Source organism: Sciurus carolinensis, chromosome 9 (genome assembly GCF_902686445.1).
Source record: "Sciurus carolinensis chromosome 9, mSciCar1.2, whole genome shotgun sequence".
In the NCBI taxonomy this organism is placed as follows: Eukaryota; Metazoa; Chordata; class Mammalia; order Rodentia; family Sciuridae; genus Sciurus; species Sciurus carolinensis.
This window is the reverse complement of record NC_062221.1, coordinates 41815364-41833135: the sequence shown is the minus strand read 5'-3', so window position 1 is coordinate 41833135 and position 17772 is coordinate 41815364. Positions and strand designations below refer to the sequence as shown.

At 40.1% G+C, this 17772-nt stretch overlaps 1 protein-coding gene across 8 annotated transcripts in view; it reads left to right on the top strand.

The window, feature by feature from the left end:
• Positions 1 to 13696, top strand: part of Tnik (TRAF2 and NCK interacting kinase) — a 377067-nt gene extending 363371 nt beyond the window's left edge. For 7 of the 8 annotated variants that reach the window (XM_047563560.1, XM_047563558.1, XM_047563556.1 and 4 more), the window contains 4 exons: positions 1716 to 1865; positions 3858 to 4017; positions 4258 to 4397; positions 6585 to 13696. In XM_047563560.1, coding sequence (XP_047419516.1) covers positions 1716 to 1865; positions 3858 to 4017; positions 4258 to 4397; positions 6585 to 6668 — 534 coding nt within the window. In that variant the 3' untranslated portion in view covers positions 6669 to 13696. The remainder of the gene's footprint in view (positions 1 to 1715; positions 1866 to 3857; positions 4018 to 4257; positions 4398 to 6584) is intronic. The other variant, XM_047563559.1, reaches the window with a different exon arrangement.
• Positions 13697 to 17772: the final 4076 nt, after the last annotated feature.

The following is a 17772-nucleotide window of genomic DNA, read 5'->3' as shown; positions in this document are numbered from 1 at the left end:
GCCAGAAGGACCTGTACTTATAGGCCCCCTGATGTATTCAGAGCTGCATAGCCAGTGTGACTTTCTCTTCTGTTTTCTCTCGGCCTGTGTCTGTCTTTCTCAATAGCTCTTTGGCCCTTACCTTTTTCTCCATCTTTATAACTACCATCTCTCTTTGGCTCTTTTTTTTTATATATATGTTTTTAATTGTCAGTGGACCTTTATTTATTTATGTGGTGCTGAGGATCAAACCCAGTGCCTCACACATGCTAGGCAAGTGCTCTACCACTGAACCACAACCCCAGCCCGACTCTTTGGCTTTTTATTTGTTCTTTCCTGATACTGTCCTGTGAGAGCCAAAGTTGTTCCTCTTCAGGGCTGAATCACCCCACTTCTCTCTTGTTCCCTTAGCGCAAGTGGCTCATTTGTGATGTGCTCAGAAAGACAGATTGATCAGTGGAAATGGGCTCCCCTCCACAACCCCAATTTTATGGAAAGAATTTTTGGAATGCATTAGGTTCATAATAACACTTAAGGGATGTCTCCAAAAAAACTCATGTGATGCTGCAGCTGTTCTGCCAAATTCTCTCCATAAAAGCTTTTCAGTGGAGATCCCATTCCTATTCTGACTCTGAAGTCACTGCCATCAGGTTACTAGCCAAAGCAATGAAAAAGTGCAAACTGCTCTGTTGAGCAGACCTGTTCCAGCCTGGAAGAGGGAACAGCAAAGACGAGAACTTGAATAGGGAGCACTGGAGCTGGTAAGAGGTCAGGCCTTCCCCAGAGACAGGAGGGGAAAGCTTCCCATGCTGTGAGAATGTTAGCAGAAGGTGAGGGGAGAGGGGTCTCTTAGATAGCAGTGAAGGTAGTGAGAAGTCATAGCAAAGGAAGAGGAGCACTCGACAGCTGGTTGGGTCTCTGGTTCTGGCCCCCGGCCACAGAACCTCGATAAGCTTAGCTAGAGCTTCTTCTAGTTACACCTTAGTTGTCAATGCAAGTCAGAAGTCTTATGGTGTTTCACCTCCATCCCCTTCTCATATTGACCAAAGCTGATTCTCAGACCCCAACACCGAGTTTAGTCAGAGCTGCTCTGGTTCCCACTCAGTGACTCTGGGAAGGTGGAGACTGGAGCATGCCCTCCCCAGGCTGTCTCTGAAAGTTTGTCGTAAAACCCTCTAGAGTATTATCTGGTGTTTTGGATGAAAAAGGCAGACTGATGGCAGCACTGAATCTCAAGGTCAAACTGAATCTTCAAATCTTGTAATCATCGTGAGCCTTTCTGGATAAAGCCTCTAAAACTTTATCCAGGCCTCGGCTGCCCACTCCAGGCTGTGTCCGAAAGGTAGCAACCACTGATGGGCCTCGCTGCCACATTGCGAAGAGAAGGGTCAGAGGGGTGGCAGGACCTTCTCCAGAGAGCAAAAATAAGCAGGAAAGAACAGCAGCACCCAGGCACCAAGTTTTAAAGATAGAATGACACTGTCAAGACTGATAGCCGTAAACCACCTTCTCTGCTGTAAACTCCGCACTGCCCTGAGGACCAGAGATGGGGAAAGGGGGCAAAAAGGGCTGACAGACCTTCTCCTGGAGCCAGAACATGAATAGACCTACCAAAGAGAAAGGTCCCAGCCTTTCAGCTGAAAAAAGGCAGAAATTCACTTCCTCTAGACGGTGGCTAAGCCTTTTTAAGATAATGTCTTTAAATGAGGTGGATACTGACAGGATGATTTTTAAAGTCTTTTGCAGATCTTCAGCACAAACCTCTGCTAGTTGATCTCACTGTAGAAGAAGGACAAAGATTAAAGGTTATTTTTGGCTCCCACACCGGTTTCCATGTAATTGATGTTGATTCAGGAAACTCTTATGATATCTACATACCATCTCATGTAAGTTTCCTGAAGCAGACTGTAAAAGACTTTCTGCATGTTAAAGATTTGTTTCTGCATATTTTTAGAAGTCATGCTAACCTTTACTAATCAGTAAAGCAGATGGACTTCGGGCCTTCACCAAGTAGACAATGCTTTTAACCCAACTTTTCAATTCTGTTACTGTTTCAATGAAATTGGCACAGGTGCATTAAAATAGGTTGAAAGTCAAAATCTAGAGCTTGTATGTATAATTATACTAGTATTATGATGTAACAATTATTATAACTATATTCTTATTACTTTATTACACTATATATTATATAATTGTATACTGTATTTAAGTTTTCATAGGTGTTCCACATCTGGGATAATGGAACAAAATGGGTTGATAAGTAAAACTTGTAAATTTAGCTAATTTTTATTACTTCCTAAAACACAATAACATATAAAGAAATTATGTGACATTTAGTCTACGTGTTATTTCTTTGGACTTTAGATTAAAATGCATTTTAATTTTTCCTTCAGGGGCATAGATAAGTTTCCACTTTCAGTTTCGTAGGGAAATTGTCTCTTATTTTATGGGAGCAAAATAATGGTCAAATACTAATTCCCTGGAGAAAATCCCTTTTCTGTAGTTTTAGTTCCTCTTTACATCACACTGCCTCAAGCAGCGGAGCCAGACGCCCTGGAGCTCATTCCCCGGCTCAAGTGTGCATGGGCTTTGCAGATGGACGTGTTAGGCAGCCTCTGCAACGCTCAACTTGCACATCTGTCCATGGGAAGGCTAGGACCTACCCCTAGGGTTATCACCAGCATTAAATTAGGAAGTAGATATAACATCCATACAAATTTGTAGTTCTTCTTCTTAACAATATAATACCCAAATTACTATCCTGATATGCTGCCTAAAACATGACTCCTGGAGGGAACTGCTGTGCAGAGTCACTCGTTAGAACTGTGCAGCGTAGATTGTGCGTCCTGTGTGTAATCCCGAGGCAACACACAGAAGACGCTGTCAGGAGAGTCTGAGGCCTCCTCTGCTGCTGACTGGTGTGTTGAGAGTTTGGAGACCCTAAAGAAGCACAGTCACAAAAGAAGTTTGTCTCAGTGTATTGTACACAGGCATGCACACACACTCGTCATGCACTGTTGCATGGTGGCTCTTCATTCACGTGTGTGCGTTCGCACACGGAGCTCACACTCACACTCAGGCTCTCCTGGAGGCAGTGGGCCATCACTGTGCTTGTTCTCGACCCCCAGGTTCCTATCAAGCACATGCTGGACGGGATCACAGCAGTACCACATCTCCTGGGACAAGTCAGTTGACACTTATTTCATTGTTTTTTTTTTCCTAATTAGTAGTAATTATAATTTTTTTTCTAGACAAACCATTAACTTAAATTATTTTGGTATTTCAGCACCCAGATAAACAATCTGAGTCACGTCCTCATAGCCTGTCTGGTGGGGACCATCTTGGCCCCATTATAGCTGCCTCCTCTCATTCGACGGTTTTGCTTTCTCCTCATCTTTTTGGGAAACGGTTTTTTTTTTTTTTTTTTTTTTTTTAACAGAAAACACATGAATTTCAATGCCAGCCACTTCAGCACTCAATTCCCACTTCTACCACCTAATAACTAGCAAAGCTTTGGTCACGTTACATAACCCTTCTGAGATACCGTTTCCTTATCTGTGAACAGATAACTCCCATGGGATCTGTTCTAAGGGCCAGAAATCATATACATAAAGGGCCTTGTGCCTCGTGCATACTAATAGTGTGTCTTTGCTTTTAGGAATAAGTAAATTGGATTTGTTATCTACCAACTAAGTTTATATTTATCAGGGCATCTGACAGATCTATGGTTAAATTAAACAAAGAAAATTCTAGAGTGAAAATTTTCATAAAAGTTTTTTAAATTTGTTTTTGTTTTTGTTTTGCAGTTCTTAGAGATAAAAATCAAGGTGATGTCTTATTTTCAAAAAGAATAATGCTTGGCTTTTCTTTGCTTCCAGATTCAGGGCAATATCACTCCTCATGCTATCGTCATCTTGCCTAAAACAGATGGAATGGAAATGCTCGTCTGCTATGAGGATGAGGGGGTGTATGTGAACACCTATGGCCGCATAACTAAGGATGTGGTGCTCCAATGGGGAGAAATGCCCACGTCTGTGGGTAGGTTAACCATTCCTTATCTCCTTCAGCAGTTACACCCCCCAAATGAAACGAAAGTCAAGAAATGTGAAACAACAATTTGAGTCCACAAAAAAAAAGTCTGTGAATAACACTTGTAAGACTTGCTTTGTCTGTTTATCTCAAGTCGTTTGTCATTTTTGTGGTTAAGATGTGAACAGATGCTGTGAGTTATTGCCCATCTAATGTTTTTAATGCAGTTTTGGAAATTCCTTTTGACAGCCTACATTCATTCCAATCAGATAATGGGCTGGGGCGAGAAAGCTATTGAGATCCGGTCAGTGGAAACAGGACATTTGGATGGAGTATTTATGCATAAGCGAGCTCAAAGGTTAAAGTTTCTATGTGAAAGAAATGATAAGGTAAATCCGTTTCAACATTTGCATTAGTGTTTGCATTTTAAGAGACCACCAGGTACCTGTGAAACCTTCATTCTCCTTTATACTGATCTGAATCACATCTGTGTTAAAAAATCAGTAGTATCTTGAAATGGCATTATTTGGTTTGATTCATGTGAACACTCAAGATATATATTACTCACATATCAAAACAAACATCTAGAAATTTCTTGTAAGCGCTTATGTAACTTCCGTGGCCTGCAGGCCTCTGACGACTCAGCAGACACCCCAGATTCTCCTACGCACTTAGAGCAGTTGGCCCATCATCGTCATCTCACAATGGGTCGGCCTTACACTTCCACTCTTAGACTCTTCACAAAGTCACTATCAAAACCTAACCCTGCGTTATATTCACCCTTAAGTATAAAACATTCGACATATAGAAATATAAACTTTTAAAAGATGTCACCCATTCCTTAAGAAATGCACAATCACAAACTCAACTAGTGCCATGTCCTGTGTCATTCCAGCCATGTCTCTTCTGAAATGTCATAGGGGACTGTTCTCCAGTGGAATTGGCTGTGTCCATCCGGCATGATCAGTCACCTCAAAGGGGTATTCTGCAGCAGCGTAGATTCTGCCCTGTCCTCCCCGTAGAGTAACCCAGCTGTAATTGCATTGGTGAATTCTGCCTTTGCGGCCGTGGCCCTCATAGAAATGCTGCCCCCATGCAGCAGACATAAACACCTCTAGAAAAAGAACATGACAGGCTGGGCTGCTGTACATCTCTTTGTTCACTCTGGGGTTCCCCATAGACCAGGCTGGTCTTCGTCCAGTCCTGGTGGAGTGGTCCTAGACTCCATTCAGCCCTGGCCAGCTTCTCTGACCGGGTGTGGGCTGGGTGGACAACAGCTGTGGGTAACAAGGATATACCGGAGACTGAGGAGTATTATCAAAAAGCAGAGCTAACCTAGCAAGACTCCAACAGCTACCCAGCCTCTGGGATCACAAGACTAAAAAAGAGTGATCTCTGGTTCACTGGTGACTGAGTCCAGCAGGCCAATTTCAAGCCAGACCCACACCTTCTAAAGAAGGCTGGACCACACCAATGTCTAGACCTGAGGTTGAGAGCCCAGGACACACAGCCTGGAGAGAACAGCAGCCCTTTCCTTCCCTCATTATGGCTTTCCATGGGTTCTCTCTGTCCTTCCCCATTTTGATTCAGTGACCCTAAGAATACCTTTACTTTCATATGTAGCATTAACTGAATGAAAAGCATTTCCAGGGACTTCTTAAGAAGTTGTTGGGAGAGAACATTCTTCTGAAGAAGTTACGGAAATGAAGTAGCAGAGACTTTATACTAGTGACAAAAGCAAAATAATTGCCTTGGACCAAAGTTAGGTGTTGGCTGATGAAGGGCTATGCCACAGCCTCAAATCCTATTTTCCTGGGGCAGTGGTTCATTTACATTCAGCTCAAGCAAGCAGTAACCCAAATTTTGCTCACTTCTCTCAGTCATTTGATAAAATGATTTAATAGGCTCAGACCTAATGGACTGTGGTTCTACTTATTAATGCCATTATCTCCTCTGGCCACGAATATGCCAGCATCAGCAGAGAAGCTAAGTGTTAACTCCTGAAATGCCACAGTGAAGAAGCATTAAACACTTTACTGTGCCTGACCACAACCATTGAAATTGCTTGATTTGAAATTTTAAAAATTGGAAACACAAATAGTATAATAGTAGACCCAAAGTTTGCCCCTGACTTTGGGAATTTGAAAGGATTCTCTTCCACCTCAAAGTCTGCCTTCATGTCATTTATGAGAGAGAGAAGGGGAACCTCTGTGCCTTTCTGGAAATCATCAAAGGACCTGTTGTGTCCTGGGCCAGAAGTCAGGACTTTATCCTAGCAGGAAACTCTCTTTTAAAATGTGAACACCCCAAAGGATGTCACAATTAACATACAGTCCCTGCAGCATCCCTGGAGGCCAATACCATAATGAGTGGTTGATATCAAACCAGAGTAATAAAGGCAGGAGCATTCACATAGGATGCACTGTCTCAGAAGGCACTTTATAAGCACTAGCCATTGAGTCTTAAGACGTGACACATGGCAGGGATAGAACATGTGAGAGGAAATGGATGGACGGTTGAAGAAAAGAGGGGAAAAAACCATGCAGTTGAACTAACTTGTTTTTAATTTCAAACAGGTATTTTTTGCATCCGTGCGATCTGGAGGAAGTAGCCAAGTGTTTTTCATGACCCTCAACAGAAATTCCATGATGAACTGGTAACAGAAGAGCACTTGGCACTTATCTTCATGGCGTTATTTCTAATGTAAAAGAACATAACTCATGTGGACTTATGCCAGTCTAGAGGCAGAATCAGAAGGCTTGGTCGAATATACCACTTTCCCTTTTCCTCTCCCTCCACCCCTCCCAATACAGTCCATCTTTCAGTGTTGCAGCCTGGTCGAGAAGGAGAGAAAAAGGTGGCAGGAATGTCCAGGAGATCCCCAAGGATGCTGCGTTGTCTGTGGACAAAGATGGACCATGTGCCCTTCGGAGTTAGGGATAGAAACAGATATTGTGTGCTCTTGAATAAGCTGTGTTATGGTGGCTTTTGAGTTTTTTACCTTTTTTCTTTACTCCCTTACTTTGTAAGAACGGGGAGAGAATGCTCACTGAGAAAATGAGTCTGTTTTTAATTGTCTGCTGCTAGCTTTAAGTATACAGTATGTTGTAAAACTTCCAATTTCCAATGGTGAGAGACAGCACAATAAATGTACTTTATCTCCTTTCACTGAAGGCCGTAACTGCATAGTGGGGTAATTTAAGAACTCTCTTGCCTTCACCAACCCAAAAGGTTGCTTTTTGATAGCAACTGGCTAATGAATTTTTAAAAGAGAAGAAAAAATACTAGTTTTCCCCTCTTTTGGGAAATAGATTTTAAATGGCTAAACTACTAGCCTTAGTCTAATAAAATCAACTACCACTTTTGTGAGTCTGACAGGTCATATTTTTATATGGCCCTTTATAGAATGGAGTGTGTTGAATAGGATAGAAATGCCATTGAACTGAGTTGGCCTGGCAACTGAGGTGGGACTATAATGCACCCTTTCCTCAGCTATTATGCAACAGATCAGGGCAAAAAGGGACGACAGACGGAGTTAGACAGAAAGAGCCTCTGGGAAACAAGCTTATATACATATATATGTGTACACACACACACACATGCGCGCACGCGCGCGCGCACACACACACACACACACACACACATTGTTTTTTAAATGCACAAAGCGTCCCAGCTAAGAGGTCACTTATTTGGGACTTCATTTGGACTGAGACTTTGTTTTTTCTGGGAATTGGGGAGTGGGCGACATCCAGGCTCTGGACATTCCCAGCTCTCTCCTGAGGGTGCCACTTTCTCAAGATGAAAACTGTGACTGAAAAAAAAAATCAATAACAAATGTTTCTGAGCCGCCAGTGTTCTCCTTAGGTCGGTGAGAGAGGGGACTAGACGCCTAAGCCTGCCGGGCTTCGTTGGCTCAGATTTTAATGAACTTGAAAGCGAGGCTTCGGCCAAAATTCTGAGACCCGAATCACTTTACCTTCCTCCAAATTACCCAACATACGGTAAACAACATTTGTGCAGAGATATGTATGTATTTAGTTCAGGTTGACTTGTGTCCTTATAAACTCTTACTCGAATGATTTGAACTTTTATGTGACTGTCTGGGATTTTTTTTCCAAAGCTACAAGCATGGCCGCCTGTGGTATCGAGGTGTTGCAAAAAACGATATCTGTGTTGCGCTTCCTGTTTTAACCTACCTCGTTTTGTTTGTTTTTGTTTCACTGTTCATCACAGCAGTGTTATCTCCAGGAGACATATAGAGAGCTCAATTGGCAATCTCAGGAGTATTGACTATTTTAAAAACGAAACAGTAGTTGACCAAATTGTTCTTTAAAAATTGGGGAGCGGGGGTCCAATGACAAAAACTAATGTGGCTTGTTTTGGGAGAAAGCAATTACCATATTGGATCCAAAGAAAATCTGTGATCCTACTGATTTTGCCTAAATACATGAGCAGCTGATGTACTATTAATGAGAACGAAACACATTAGAAAACTGGTACCATTTCAATCCCATGGTTTGGGGCAAGGGGGAAGGGAGGGGAAATAATCCGATTTCCAGACCAGATGATTATGCCCCCCACCAAAGGTGGTTGTCATTTACATCTATTTTAAGCAGGTGGCACACAGAAATGCAACTGAGGATCATCTTCAGGTGATCACAAGAGGTCCTCATTCTGGTCCCTTTAGCTCTCAAAAGCAATGCACCGTTCCCGTTCTCATTTTTACTGCCGTGGTTATGCTGCCGAACACTATCTTCACAAATTCCGTGCAACAAATTCAGCAATATCTTTTTGGACTGAACTTAGCAACTACTGTAATTGGATGCCGATGTGGACAAAATGCATTGATCTGGTCTCATCCCCAGTGTGATTGCCACCAGCTCTTTATATTGCTGCTGTGGTATTTTAAACCAGAGCTTCTTTAAATTATGTTGCAAACTGATCTTTGTTTTTATGTTTTGTTTTGTTTTGATTTCTAAGTGATGAGTTCAAAAACACACAGCTTTAAATGATTTTTTTATTGTGGGTTTTGGGTACAGTTAAGAAATAAAAGGGAATCATTGTGTTTAAACATAAGGTAGTTTGTGAATGTATTTTTTAAAAATCTAGATTCATTGAAACAAAACATAAGAAAACAATATTAATGCAGTCTTGTTTACAGTATGTACAGTGACATGACATAGAACATGAGCTTTTCTGGTGCCAACAACAATAAAACACAAACGTTAAACATCAAGCCATGCCTTTTATATTTTTGTACAAATATTTTACATTGAGTATAAGGCAAAACCAAATTTAAATAGGATACCCACAAATCTCCTTAAAACATAGTCATAGAATTCCTTGAAGCTTTTATCTTCAAAGAAAGATATTTCCCTATCAGGACAGGCCCCAGCCCTGACACAGTGAGACCTAGCTCATGCAGATTTCATCAGAATTATGTCCTGTGGCTCATACAAATTCCCAACTTTTTTGTTTGCTTTATTTACGGGGGAGGGAGGGGGGTTCTCTTCATTCATTTTAATAGCACCTTAATAAAAATGTTTTTAGTTTTGGTCTTCCTGTACAACTAGAAATTGGTTCATTTTATTTTTCTACAAAATTGGAGAAACTAAACTCTCCTCCTCCCCAAAGTAAGCTTAACCAGATCCCTCAGGCTTCTTCACTGATCATTATGCAGCAAAATAATCATCCAGCAAAATCCACCCAGCCTGCCCACACCATAGTCTTGCTCCAGGTTTTGGCAGGTGATCACTGTTTCGGGTTGCTGGTCAGGGTACTTAGTCTGGATTCCTGCACCCAGTGGGTAGTAGAAATGGATGAGCTTTCAGGTCCCTTAATAATGGGAGCTCCCCATGCCCCTTTCATCCAGATCATGGTCAGCACACACAATATACATGGAGACAACTTGCACTGTGTTCCACATAAAATCTGATGGCTCTATTTGGAGAGATCTCATTCTTAGATAAAAGCTTCAAGACCTAGAGCTCTTCACTTATTGAACAGGATAGATTAAAGCAAGGGTAAAATCTCTCAAGGCCACTCGGACAGGAGCTCCATTTTTTCTAACACTTTGACATCACTTTCTATGATGCATTCCTAAAACACTTTGCATCAAGTACACATTTATTAAAAGCATCCTAATATCTGGTTGTCATGAACTACTAACAATTTTCTGTCTGCTCTTGTGACTCATTGGTAATTGGTGTCTCTGGTCCCTCCTGTGCAGTAGATTAGAAAGAGGTGTGATATTAAGGCTGGAGCCATTTCGGTATTGTGCATTGCCTGATGAGGAAGGGCTCAAGTCTGACCTCCCATTCCAAGAAGTTTAAAAAAAAAAAGCTAACCGTACTACTATGCGTACCAGGTCCCGTCACTGTATTCTTGAAACGTGGATGAGCTCTTTGTGTTAGCAGTGTGTGTGTCTTTCAAAGTCTGCTTGAACAGGCATCACTTGCATTTGTGCTGGTTGCTTTGAAATGTAAGATGTGCTGCATTATTTTTAAGCAGGAAGATTCAGTTATTGGTCAAACCTTAATCTTAAACAGGAAATCATGAGAACATTCACAAGGTGCTGATGGCAATTCTGAGTCACCCTACCATGTACCTTTCCATTGTAGACCTTCTCTGATACTATGTTCTGACTAGCTCAACAATTTATAGAAGTTGTTAGTTCATTCCTTAAAGATTTAAATCTGATCAAATCAAACAAAACATAGCAAATGAACCAATTAAGCAAAAACTGGCTTCTCCTGAGACTACGCAGTGCAACACAAAACCTAAAATCCAAAATTCTAAATTTAATTTATTTTTCTTGTCAATATTGTCTCATAAATGCCTCTGTACTTTGGCCTTGCTCGATATAGCAATATCAGGAACTCTATAATGAGCTGTCCTTAATGAGTCTCAAATAACATGGTTATGAACTGATCTTTTTTCGGGAGTCTCAGCAAAGAAGAATTGCACATTCAAAACTGAAAATCTATACATTTCTACCAAATATTTTCTAATGCTGTTTTGATTTCCTTACTGTATCTTTGTTCTGATATTTTTTCCATAGACATTTAGAATATTCAACAGTTTGCAAAGCATTAAACAGTGTGAGATCATAACCTGTGCTTTGAACTTTATTCTTCTAGACGTGCCATTCCACGAAGGGCCAGAATGCACCAATTTAAAGTCCCCCAATGAGTATTTTTTAACAAAAATCCCTGGATAACATTTGAGCTATTTAAATCCAGATCAAAATCTTGGACTCTATGTCTGTGATGCCAAACATTTGAATAAAAACTAGAAAATATAGTTAAAAATAAAAATGTCCTGAAGTTTCCAGATTTTTGGCTTTGGGTAGTTATCCTCAAACTCACTCACTCTTGGCATGAGAAGGTTTGGTTTCGATGGTCTATTTTTATCCACATCAAGTTACATTGCATTATTGAAGTCAAGCAAATGTGGGTGGAAAGGTGAGTTTTCATTTCTAAAAATGGATCATTATTTGTATATAGCAAATATCCATGCCCCAATTGCCCCTTGCCCTTCTCTCCCCCCTTGGGGTCAATGTTAAGGAATAGTGATACATACTATGGCTTAGGAAAGCCCAGGCATTACCCTGAATCAGAATTTCAAATGTTGGGTGGCAGCATGGAAAAAAGAGATGACAGCCAGGGAGAAATTTCAAATTGAATGTTGTAAAACTATTTTTGTACATGTTAGCTGTCTTACTTATAATGTTAGCATAACTGTAGAAAGATGCTAAATTTATGATATTGGAAGGAAAAACTATCATTTTGCTGTGATTAGTTACATCTTTTAAATCTCCGGGGTTCAGAAGTATTTTAAATTGTCAAAATTTGCTGAGATTAGATATGGTCATACTGATGTATCTTCCTGACATATTTTCCAGCCTGAAACTTTTACTTTCCAGTGTTTTTTTTCCCTGCTGCATATGAAAACTCTTCAGGAAGTACTTTCCACAGCTGTTCCAAACAGTAGCTAGAAATGCTTTGGTAGGTTCTAATTCAAGGTTTTGCCACATCCATGTCCTGGAACATATTATGTTTTGCTATCTCTGTCAAAATATAAATACTGAAACATTTATAATAGTAGGACACCTGCACGTTTCTTAATTCTTAGAGATTTCAGTAACCACTTAAACAATTTTACAAAGATCCTGGCTTCTCAGTTTCCTTAACTTATCCAGTGAACATATCATTACTGATTACTATTTAAGTAATAGTGGGCAGTTCTACTGTTGGCTCCAGGTATGTCCTATCCAACTTCTTGAAATAAAGGACATTATCTTACGATATCCTTCTGTCTCTTGCATCCCCAGTATTCCTATTCTCCTGGAAGACTTCATGGCACTCTTACTGCAGTCTCTCCTCTTATAAAGACACTTATCTCCTCTAACTACCATCTTATGTCTGTTCCCCTTGACAGACAAAAACTCCCCAGGAAGAATTGTGCATGTTCACTGTCTAAATCTGGTCTTTTGAACAACTCAAATCAGTTTTTTGTTCCCACTTAGAAGCTATTGCTAAGGACACTAGAGATCTCCCACACTGTCAAATGCAGTGGTCAAGGTGTCTGACTTCATGCTGCTTGATTCATATGTGGTCTTTGACATGGTGAAAACTACTTCCTTCTCAAAATACTTTCTTGGTCCCGGGACATCCTTCTCACATTCCCTAACTCTCTAACCACTCTTCAGTGGATTCTTGGCTTAACCCAGTACTAGACAATCCCTCTCTTTCAGTCTTGGGACTTTAAAAAACATATACAATGACAAAACCCATTTTCATCTCCAGCTCCAATCAATCCCTTTCCTAAATGCCCATATTTCTGTCTAATGTCCTAGTTAGCATCTTCATTTGGGTCTCAAAGTTGATATGCCCAAAACTAAGAATTTGCTCCCTACCCATCAATATATTGCCACTACAGTCTTCCCTATGTGGCAAATGGCTTCTCCATTTTTCCACACCATAAAATCTTATTGTTACCCTTAAATTTTCTCTTTCACATATCACACCTAATCCATTTTTTTAAAAAAATCGGTTTTCCTTAGCTTCAGAATGTATTCATAATCCAGTCTGATCCCAAGCCACTTCTTGCCTGACGTCATGCTTTTAAAACATAGGCCACAGTGATCCCCTGTTGGCTAAGTCCCTTAATACCTCCCCATCTTCCTCAGAACATCATCATCCTGCTAGGGCTGATAAGGCGATAGAAATAATCTGCCTTTCCTTTTGTCCCCATCCACCTCCACCATTTCTTTGACCTCACCCACTATTTCTCTCTTCACTTAGCTCCAGCCACACCGGCCTCCTTACTTCACCCAGAATATGCTTATAGCAAGCCCCTGTCTCAGGATCTATGCCCTTGCTGTCATCCAGTCTGGAAATCTCCTCCCTGAATATGTAGTCTGACTTGCTCTTTCCTTTCCTTCAGGTCTGTGCACAAATATTCCTTTCCTCTCAGAGATATAAATAAAATCACCTCCAGCCCCCCAGTCATTTTCTGCTTTATTACGCCTCTGGCTATCTCCAGTGCTTTAAAGAATCCCTGACAAGTAGGTCAGTCAGTAAGTATCTGTTGGATGAATAAATAAATGAAATCTTTAAATGGAGTTTAAAAGCTATTTAATTTCAATGTCAAAAAAAAAAAAAAAAGCTGTCTCCAAAGTTTATCAGAAAAGCAGGTGTTTTCTTTCATGTAGAAAATAGAAAATGCTCTAGACTTTCTTTCCTGGAATGCCTTTTATGGATGGAAGGCACCTGGCTTTGACCCCATCTATACTTTATAGCTTCATGAATCATCTTTACAGACCAAGTGGCAGGACTGGAAGAGAGGCTGTTACACAGAACCTTGAGAAAAGAGGCATCTCAAAACCCTTAGATGTATACAGATAATGATCCACTTTAAACTATTGTCATTACAATAAGTGCAATTTGGGGAGGTAGGGAAAAGATTCTGAATTTTGTTTTCTGATCTAAATGTTTAAAAACCACAACAATTTTCCCCCCAAAATAAGAAGTAAATAACAGCAAAATTATTCCTACTGCCAGTGTAGCATCAAAAAAGCCTAAGGACATGTGGGTCTTAATCTTCCAAGAGACCATGGTTCTGAGGCCTCTCTGGGTGGCCTCTAACATCTGTATATATTCAGCTTCACTGAATGTTGTTGCATGAAGTTTCATTGTAGGAAATTGACACATGCCTTCTGATGAATTAATTTATTGTTTCACTCAGTCTTGTAAAGGGCACACCTTGTAGTTTCAATTTGTTCAATCATGTATTTTCCTGCTCATTTAATAAAAGAAATATTTTAAAAATAAAGAAAGAAGATAGTGAAATGATGTAATATGAAGCAGTATATGACAGTGAAAGAACTTTTTTGTTCCTCTATTATTTTCTGTGTCTTCACAAATCTGTTGAAATGAAGTATAATGTATAATTCATTCTAAAAAGCCAAAGTCAAGGTCTTAATCAATCTTTTCCATCCAGGACTAAAACCATTTTGTGGTTCCATGGTGCTTAGCTGCACATTCCTGAAATCCTTTAAGGATTTAGTCCCAGGTATAGATGAAGAATATGAAACAGATGCTAAGAAATGCACAAAGTGGCAGTGACAGTCATTGTGGACAATCTAGAAATCACAAACTCTGGTTGTTAAGATACAATAAATGTTTTCGAAATGAGTTCTCAATAATTTACATGAAAAAAGTTTTTAGAGTGTTAGTTTTATTTTTAATTGTATTTCACCAGCTTGTACATACATTTTTGTAGTTTCATAAGCAACTATGTCCATGTTTTGTGACAATAATGACTTGATGTAGGGTCATTCCCTCCAAAAATCGTCATGGTTTCCAAAGTTCAAAGTTAACCTGCCAAGTGAAGGCAGAAGGACAAAGATCAGCAACACCATGGTCTGAAAACATTTTCCAGCCCTGCATCCAGCTCCATGATTCCAGGTTATCTTTTATTTTTAACCCATTTAATAAAAGAGTGATTTAGAGGTAGAAGACATCACTAATGCAGAGAAATAGAATAGCCATTCACAATTGAACACCTATCAAGCAGTGCAGGCCAAAGTTATCACCAGTTAAGGCAAAATAACCACAAAGGACAACATTGTGAGCTATTAAGCTCACTGGAGATGGTTCTCCCTATGTTACTGTAAAGATGCAGTTAAGCCCTGGGTTCTGGCCCTAGCACCACGAAAAAAAAAAAAAAAAAAAAAGATGCATTTGAGGGCTGACATTGATAAGCAGTAGCTGTTCGTTTTATTTAATGTTCTGGTTTGACAAAATTAAAAGTTGGAAGCCTTTTTATTGATCTTCACAAGATTTTGGGTTGGGTGGGGAAGATTTTAGTTATGTTTTTAAAATTTTCCTAACCACTGAAATAAAAAAAAAAAATGTGGCAACAAATGCTGTAGACTACTTGTAAAGTTCTAGACCTTTCTTCAATATAGCTATGTACTACCCATCTCAAAAATTGATAGGGTAAATATATATTTTAAAAAATAGCATTCCCCAGCAACCAACTCGTGTCCATGATTTAGGCTTATATTTCTGGTTTCCTCAAAGTAAATGGTAGCTAACCTCATGTGGCATTCCACAAACTTCTACAGGCTGCAGTGCCAACCAGAGGGAGCATGCTGTGAGACCAAACACCATAAAGCTCAGAAGTCACCAGATAACTGTTCCAGTCATCTTATTAGCCCAAGAAAGATTGACTCCCAACCTTTTAAAATATAATGTGTTCTCATCATACCTACCCTCAGAAATTTAAAAGCAAGAAAAAACTCAGTAACACTTTTCAGTGAAACTCAAAATATTTCTATAAGCCACATTCATTTGAAAAACAAAGCTTATACATATGAGTCACTTCTCTACCAACAATGCCTAGTCTACACAGGGATTGTTGGACCCCTTTCTATATATAACTCCATAACTCCCAGCCCTGCAGAAGTTCTAACCCAGAGTTTGGAAAATAATTATGGATTTTCTCTAAGAGCTCCCATGTGTGACTTTTTTATGTCAATGTTTCATTGTGGACAATGTTAATGATCATCGGTTCAGATCACTTTAATAAGGCTGCCTTAATCACTTTCAGTTGTCAGAGGACTCAAAAAACATAGTATTTATGTCACCTATTATGTCATATTATTTTTTAAGTATTCGAAGCAGCTGTGATCTCACTTGGCAAACCATTAAGATTTAGCATGTCCTATTCATGCAACAGAAAAAAAGTAGCCATGTATTTATCAGCACCTGTTCTGTAGTAGGCCCTACACTGGATGTGGGGGCAGAAACTACCAAGGAAGCAATGGCCCCTTTTTGTTGTTCCATGGTGCTTAATTGCATATCCTGAAATCCTTTAAGGATTCAATCCCAGGTGCAATGGCCCCTGCCCATGAGCTGTGGTCTCCTTGTATTACCGGGGAGACAGAGAAAGGCAGGGACAGGAGAAAAACATGCTCTAAGACAAGGACAAAATGCAGTCTATCTTATGATAGAAGAATTCAGGAACTTCTGTGGGACCAAAGAGAAGGGGGCGTCTGCCTGGAAGAACTGTGAGGAGCAGATGGCCTTTGCCAGTTTATAGGAAAGGAAAAAAAGAGGGAGACTTCAATCAGTTGGAGCATTTTGAGCAAAGGCACAGGAATGGAAAAGCATGTGGGTGCAGAAGTGACCAGTAGTTCAGCAAGACTAGAGAAAGTACTAGAAGAGCAGGAAAACAAAATCCTTTGAACACATAAATGTACAGCACACTCTCTTGACCCCCTACACCCATCCTTCTGACAAGCCCCTGGTGGTCCAGAATCCTGATGCAGCCAGCGCCTGGCCCCTGGTGGGCAATGTGTGCTGAACCAATATCAGCATCAGGTAGGAATGGCCATGATGCTGGTGTGGGTGGAGCTCTCCCTCTTGCCCGCCCCCTCCCTACCCAGGAGTGGATCATTTTGTATGTACAGTTTTGGGCTTGCTTTCAGTTGCTTCCTATAGAACTTCCTGAAGAAATTTCTCAGGAATTTTCTCACTGAACCCCAGCTTTGAAGCATGAAACTGTTCGGAGACTCAGAAAGTTAGAAATAACTTGCTCAAGATCTTAGGGTGACTAGTGGTAGAATCAAAATTAGAAGCTGGCTCTTTGGATTCCTGGGCTGCTGTTCTTTCTGCCAAAGCACTCCAAATGATAATGAGTGGATGAAGGGCATCCTTCTTTGAAATAAAAACCCTCAGTAACTTCTCACCAAAGAGCATTTAGCCCCTGTGACTTCAGAATCAAGGCTGTAAATGTCAATGACAGCACCCTGGGAGCAAGCCAAAATATGAAAATAAAGTGAAAAGGGGAAAGCTGAGAAGTGGGACATTATTCCTAAAATAAACAGAACAGCCTCTGAGGTCAGAATACATTATGCAAGTGGGGTGACCCTAGATAAATCAATCTCTCTAAGCTTCTGTTTTGTTTCCAAACGAAGGATGATGAGACCAGTTCTACCTGCTTCACAACTGTATGCTTTCACATCAGATCTTTGTAAATTTTGTCCCTAGTTGTTCTTATAACATGCCCATAAAATCCAAGAAAGTTTAAAGGAATGACTATATAAAAAGAATATCATTATTATTATTAGAGTGCATGTGCATCTATATATCTAAAAAGGGAAACATCTGTATATGTTGTCTATGTCACTCTCAATACCCAAACTCATATTTTCTTCCCCTTCCCCTTTTTATAAAAACCAAATTACTTTTTATT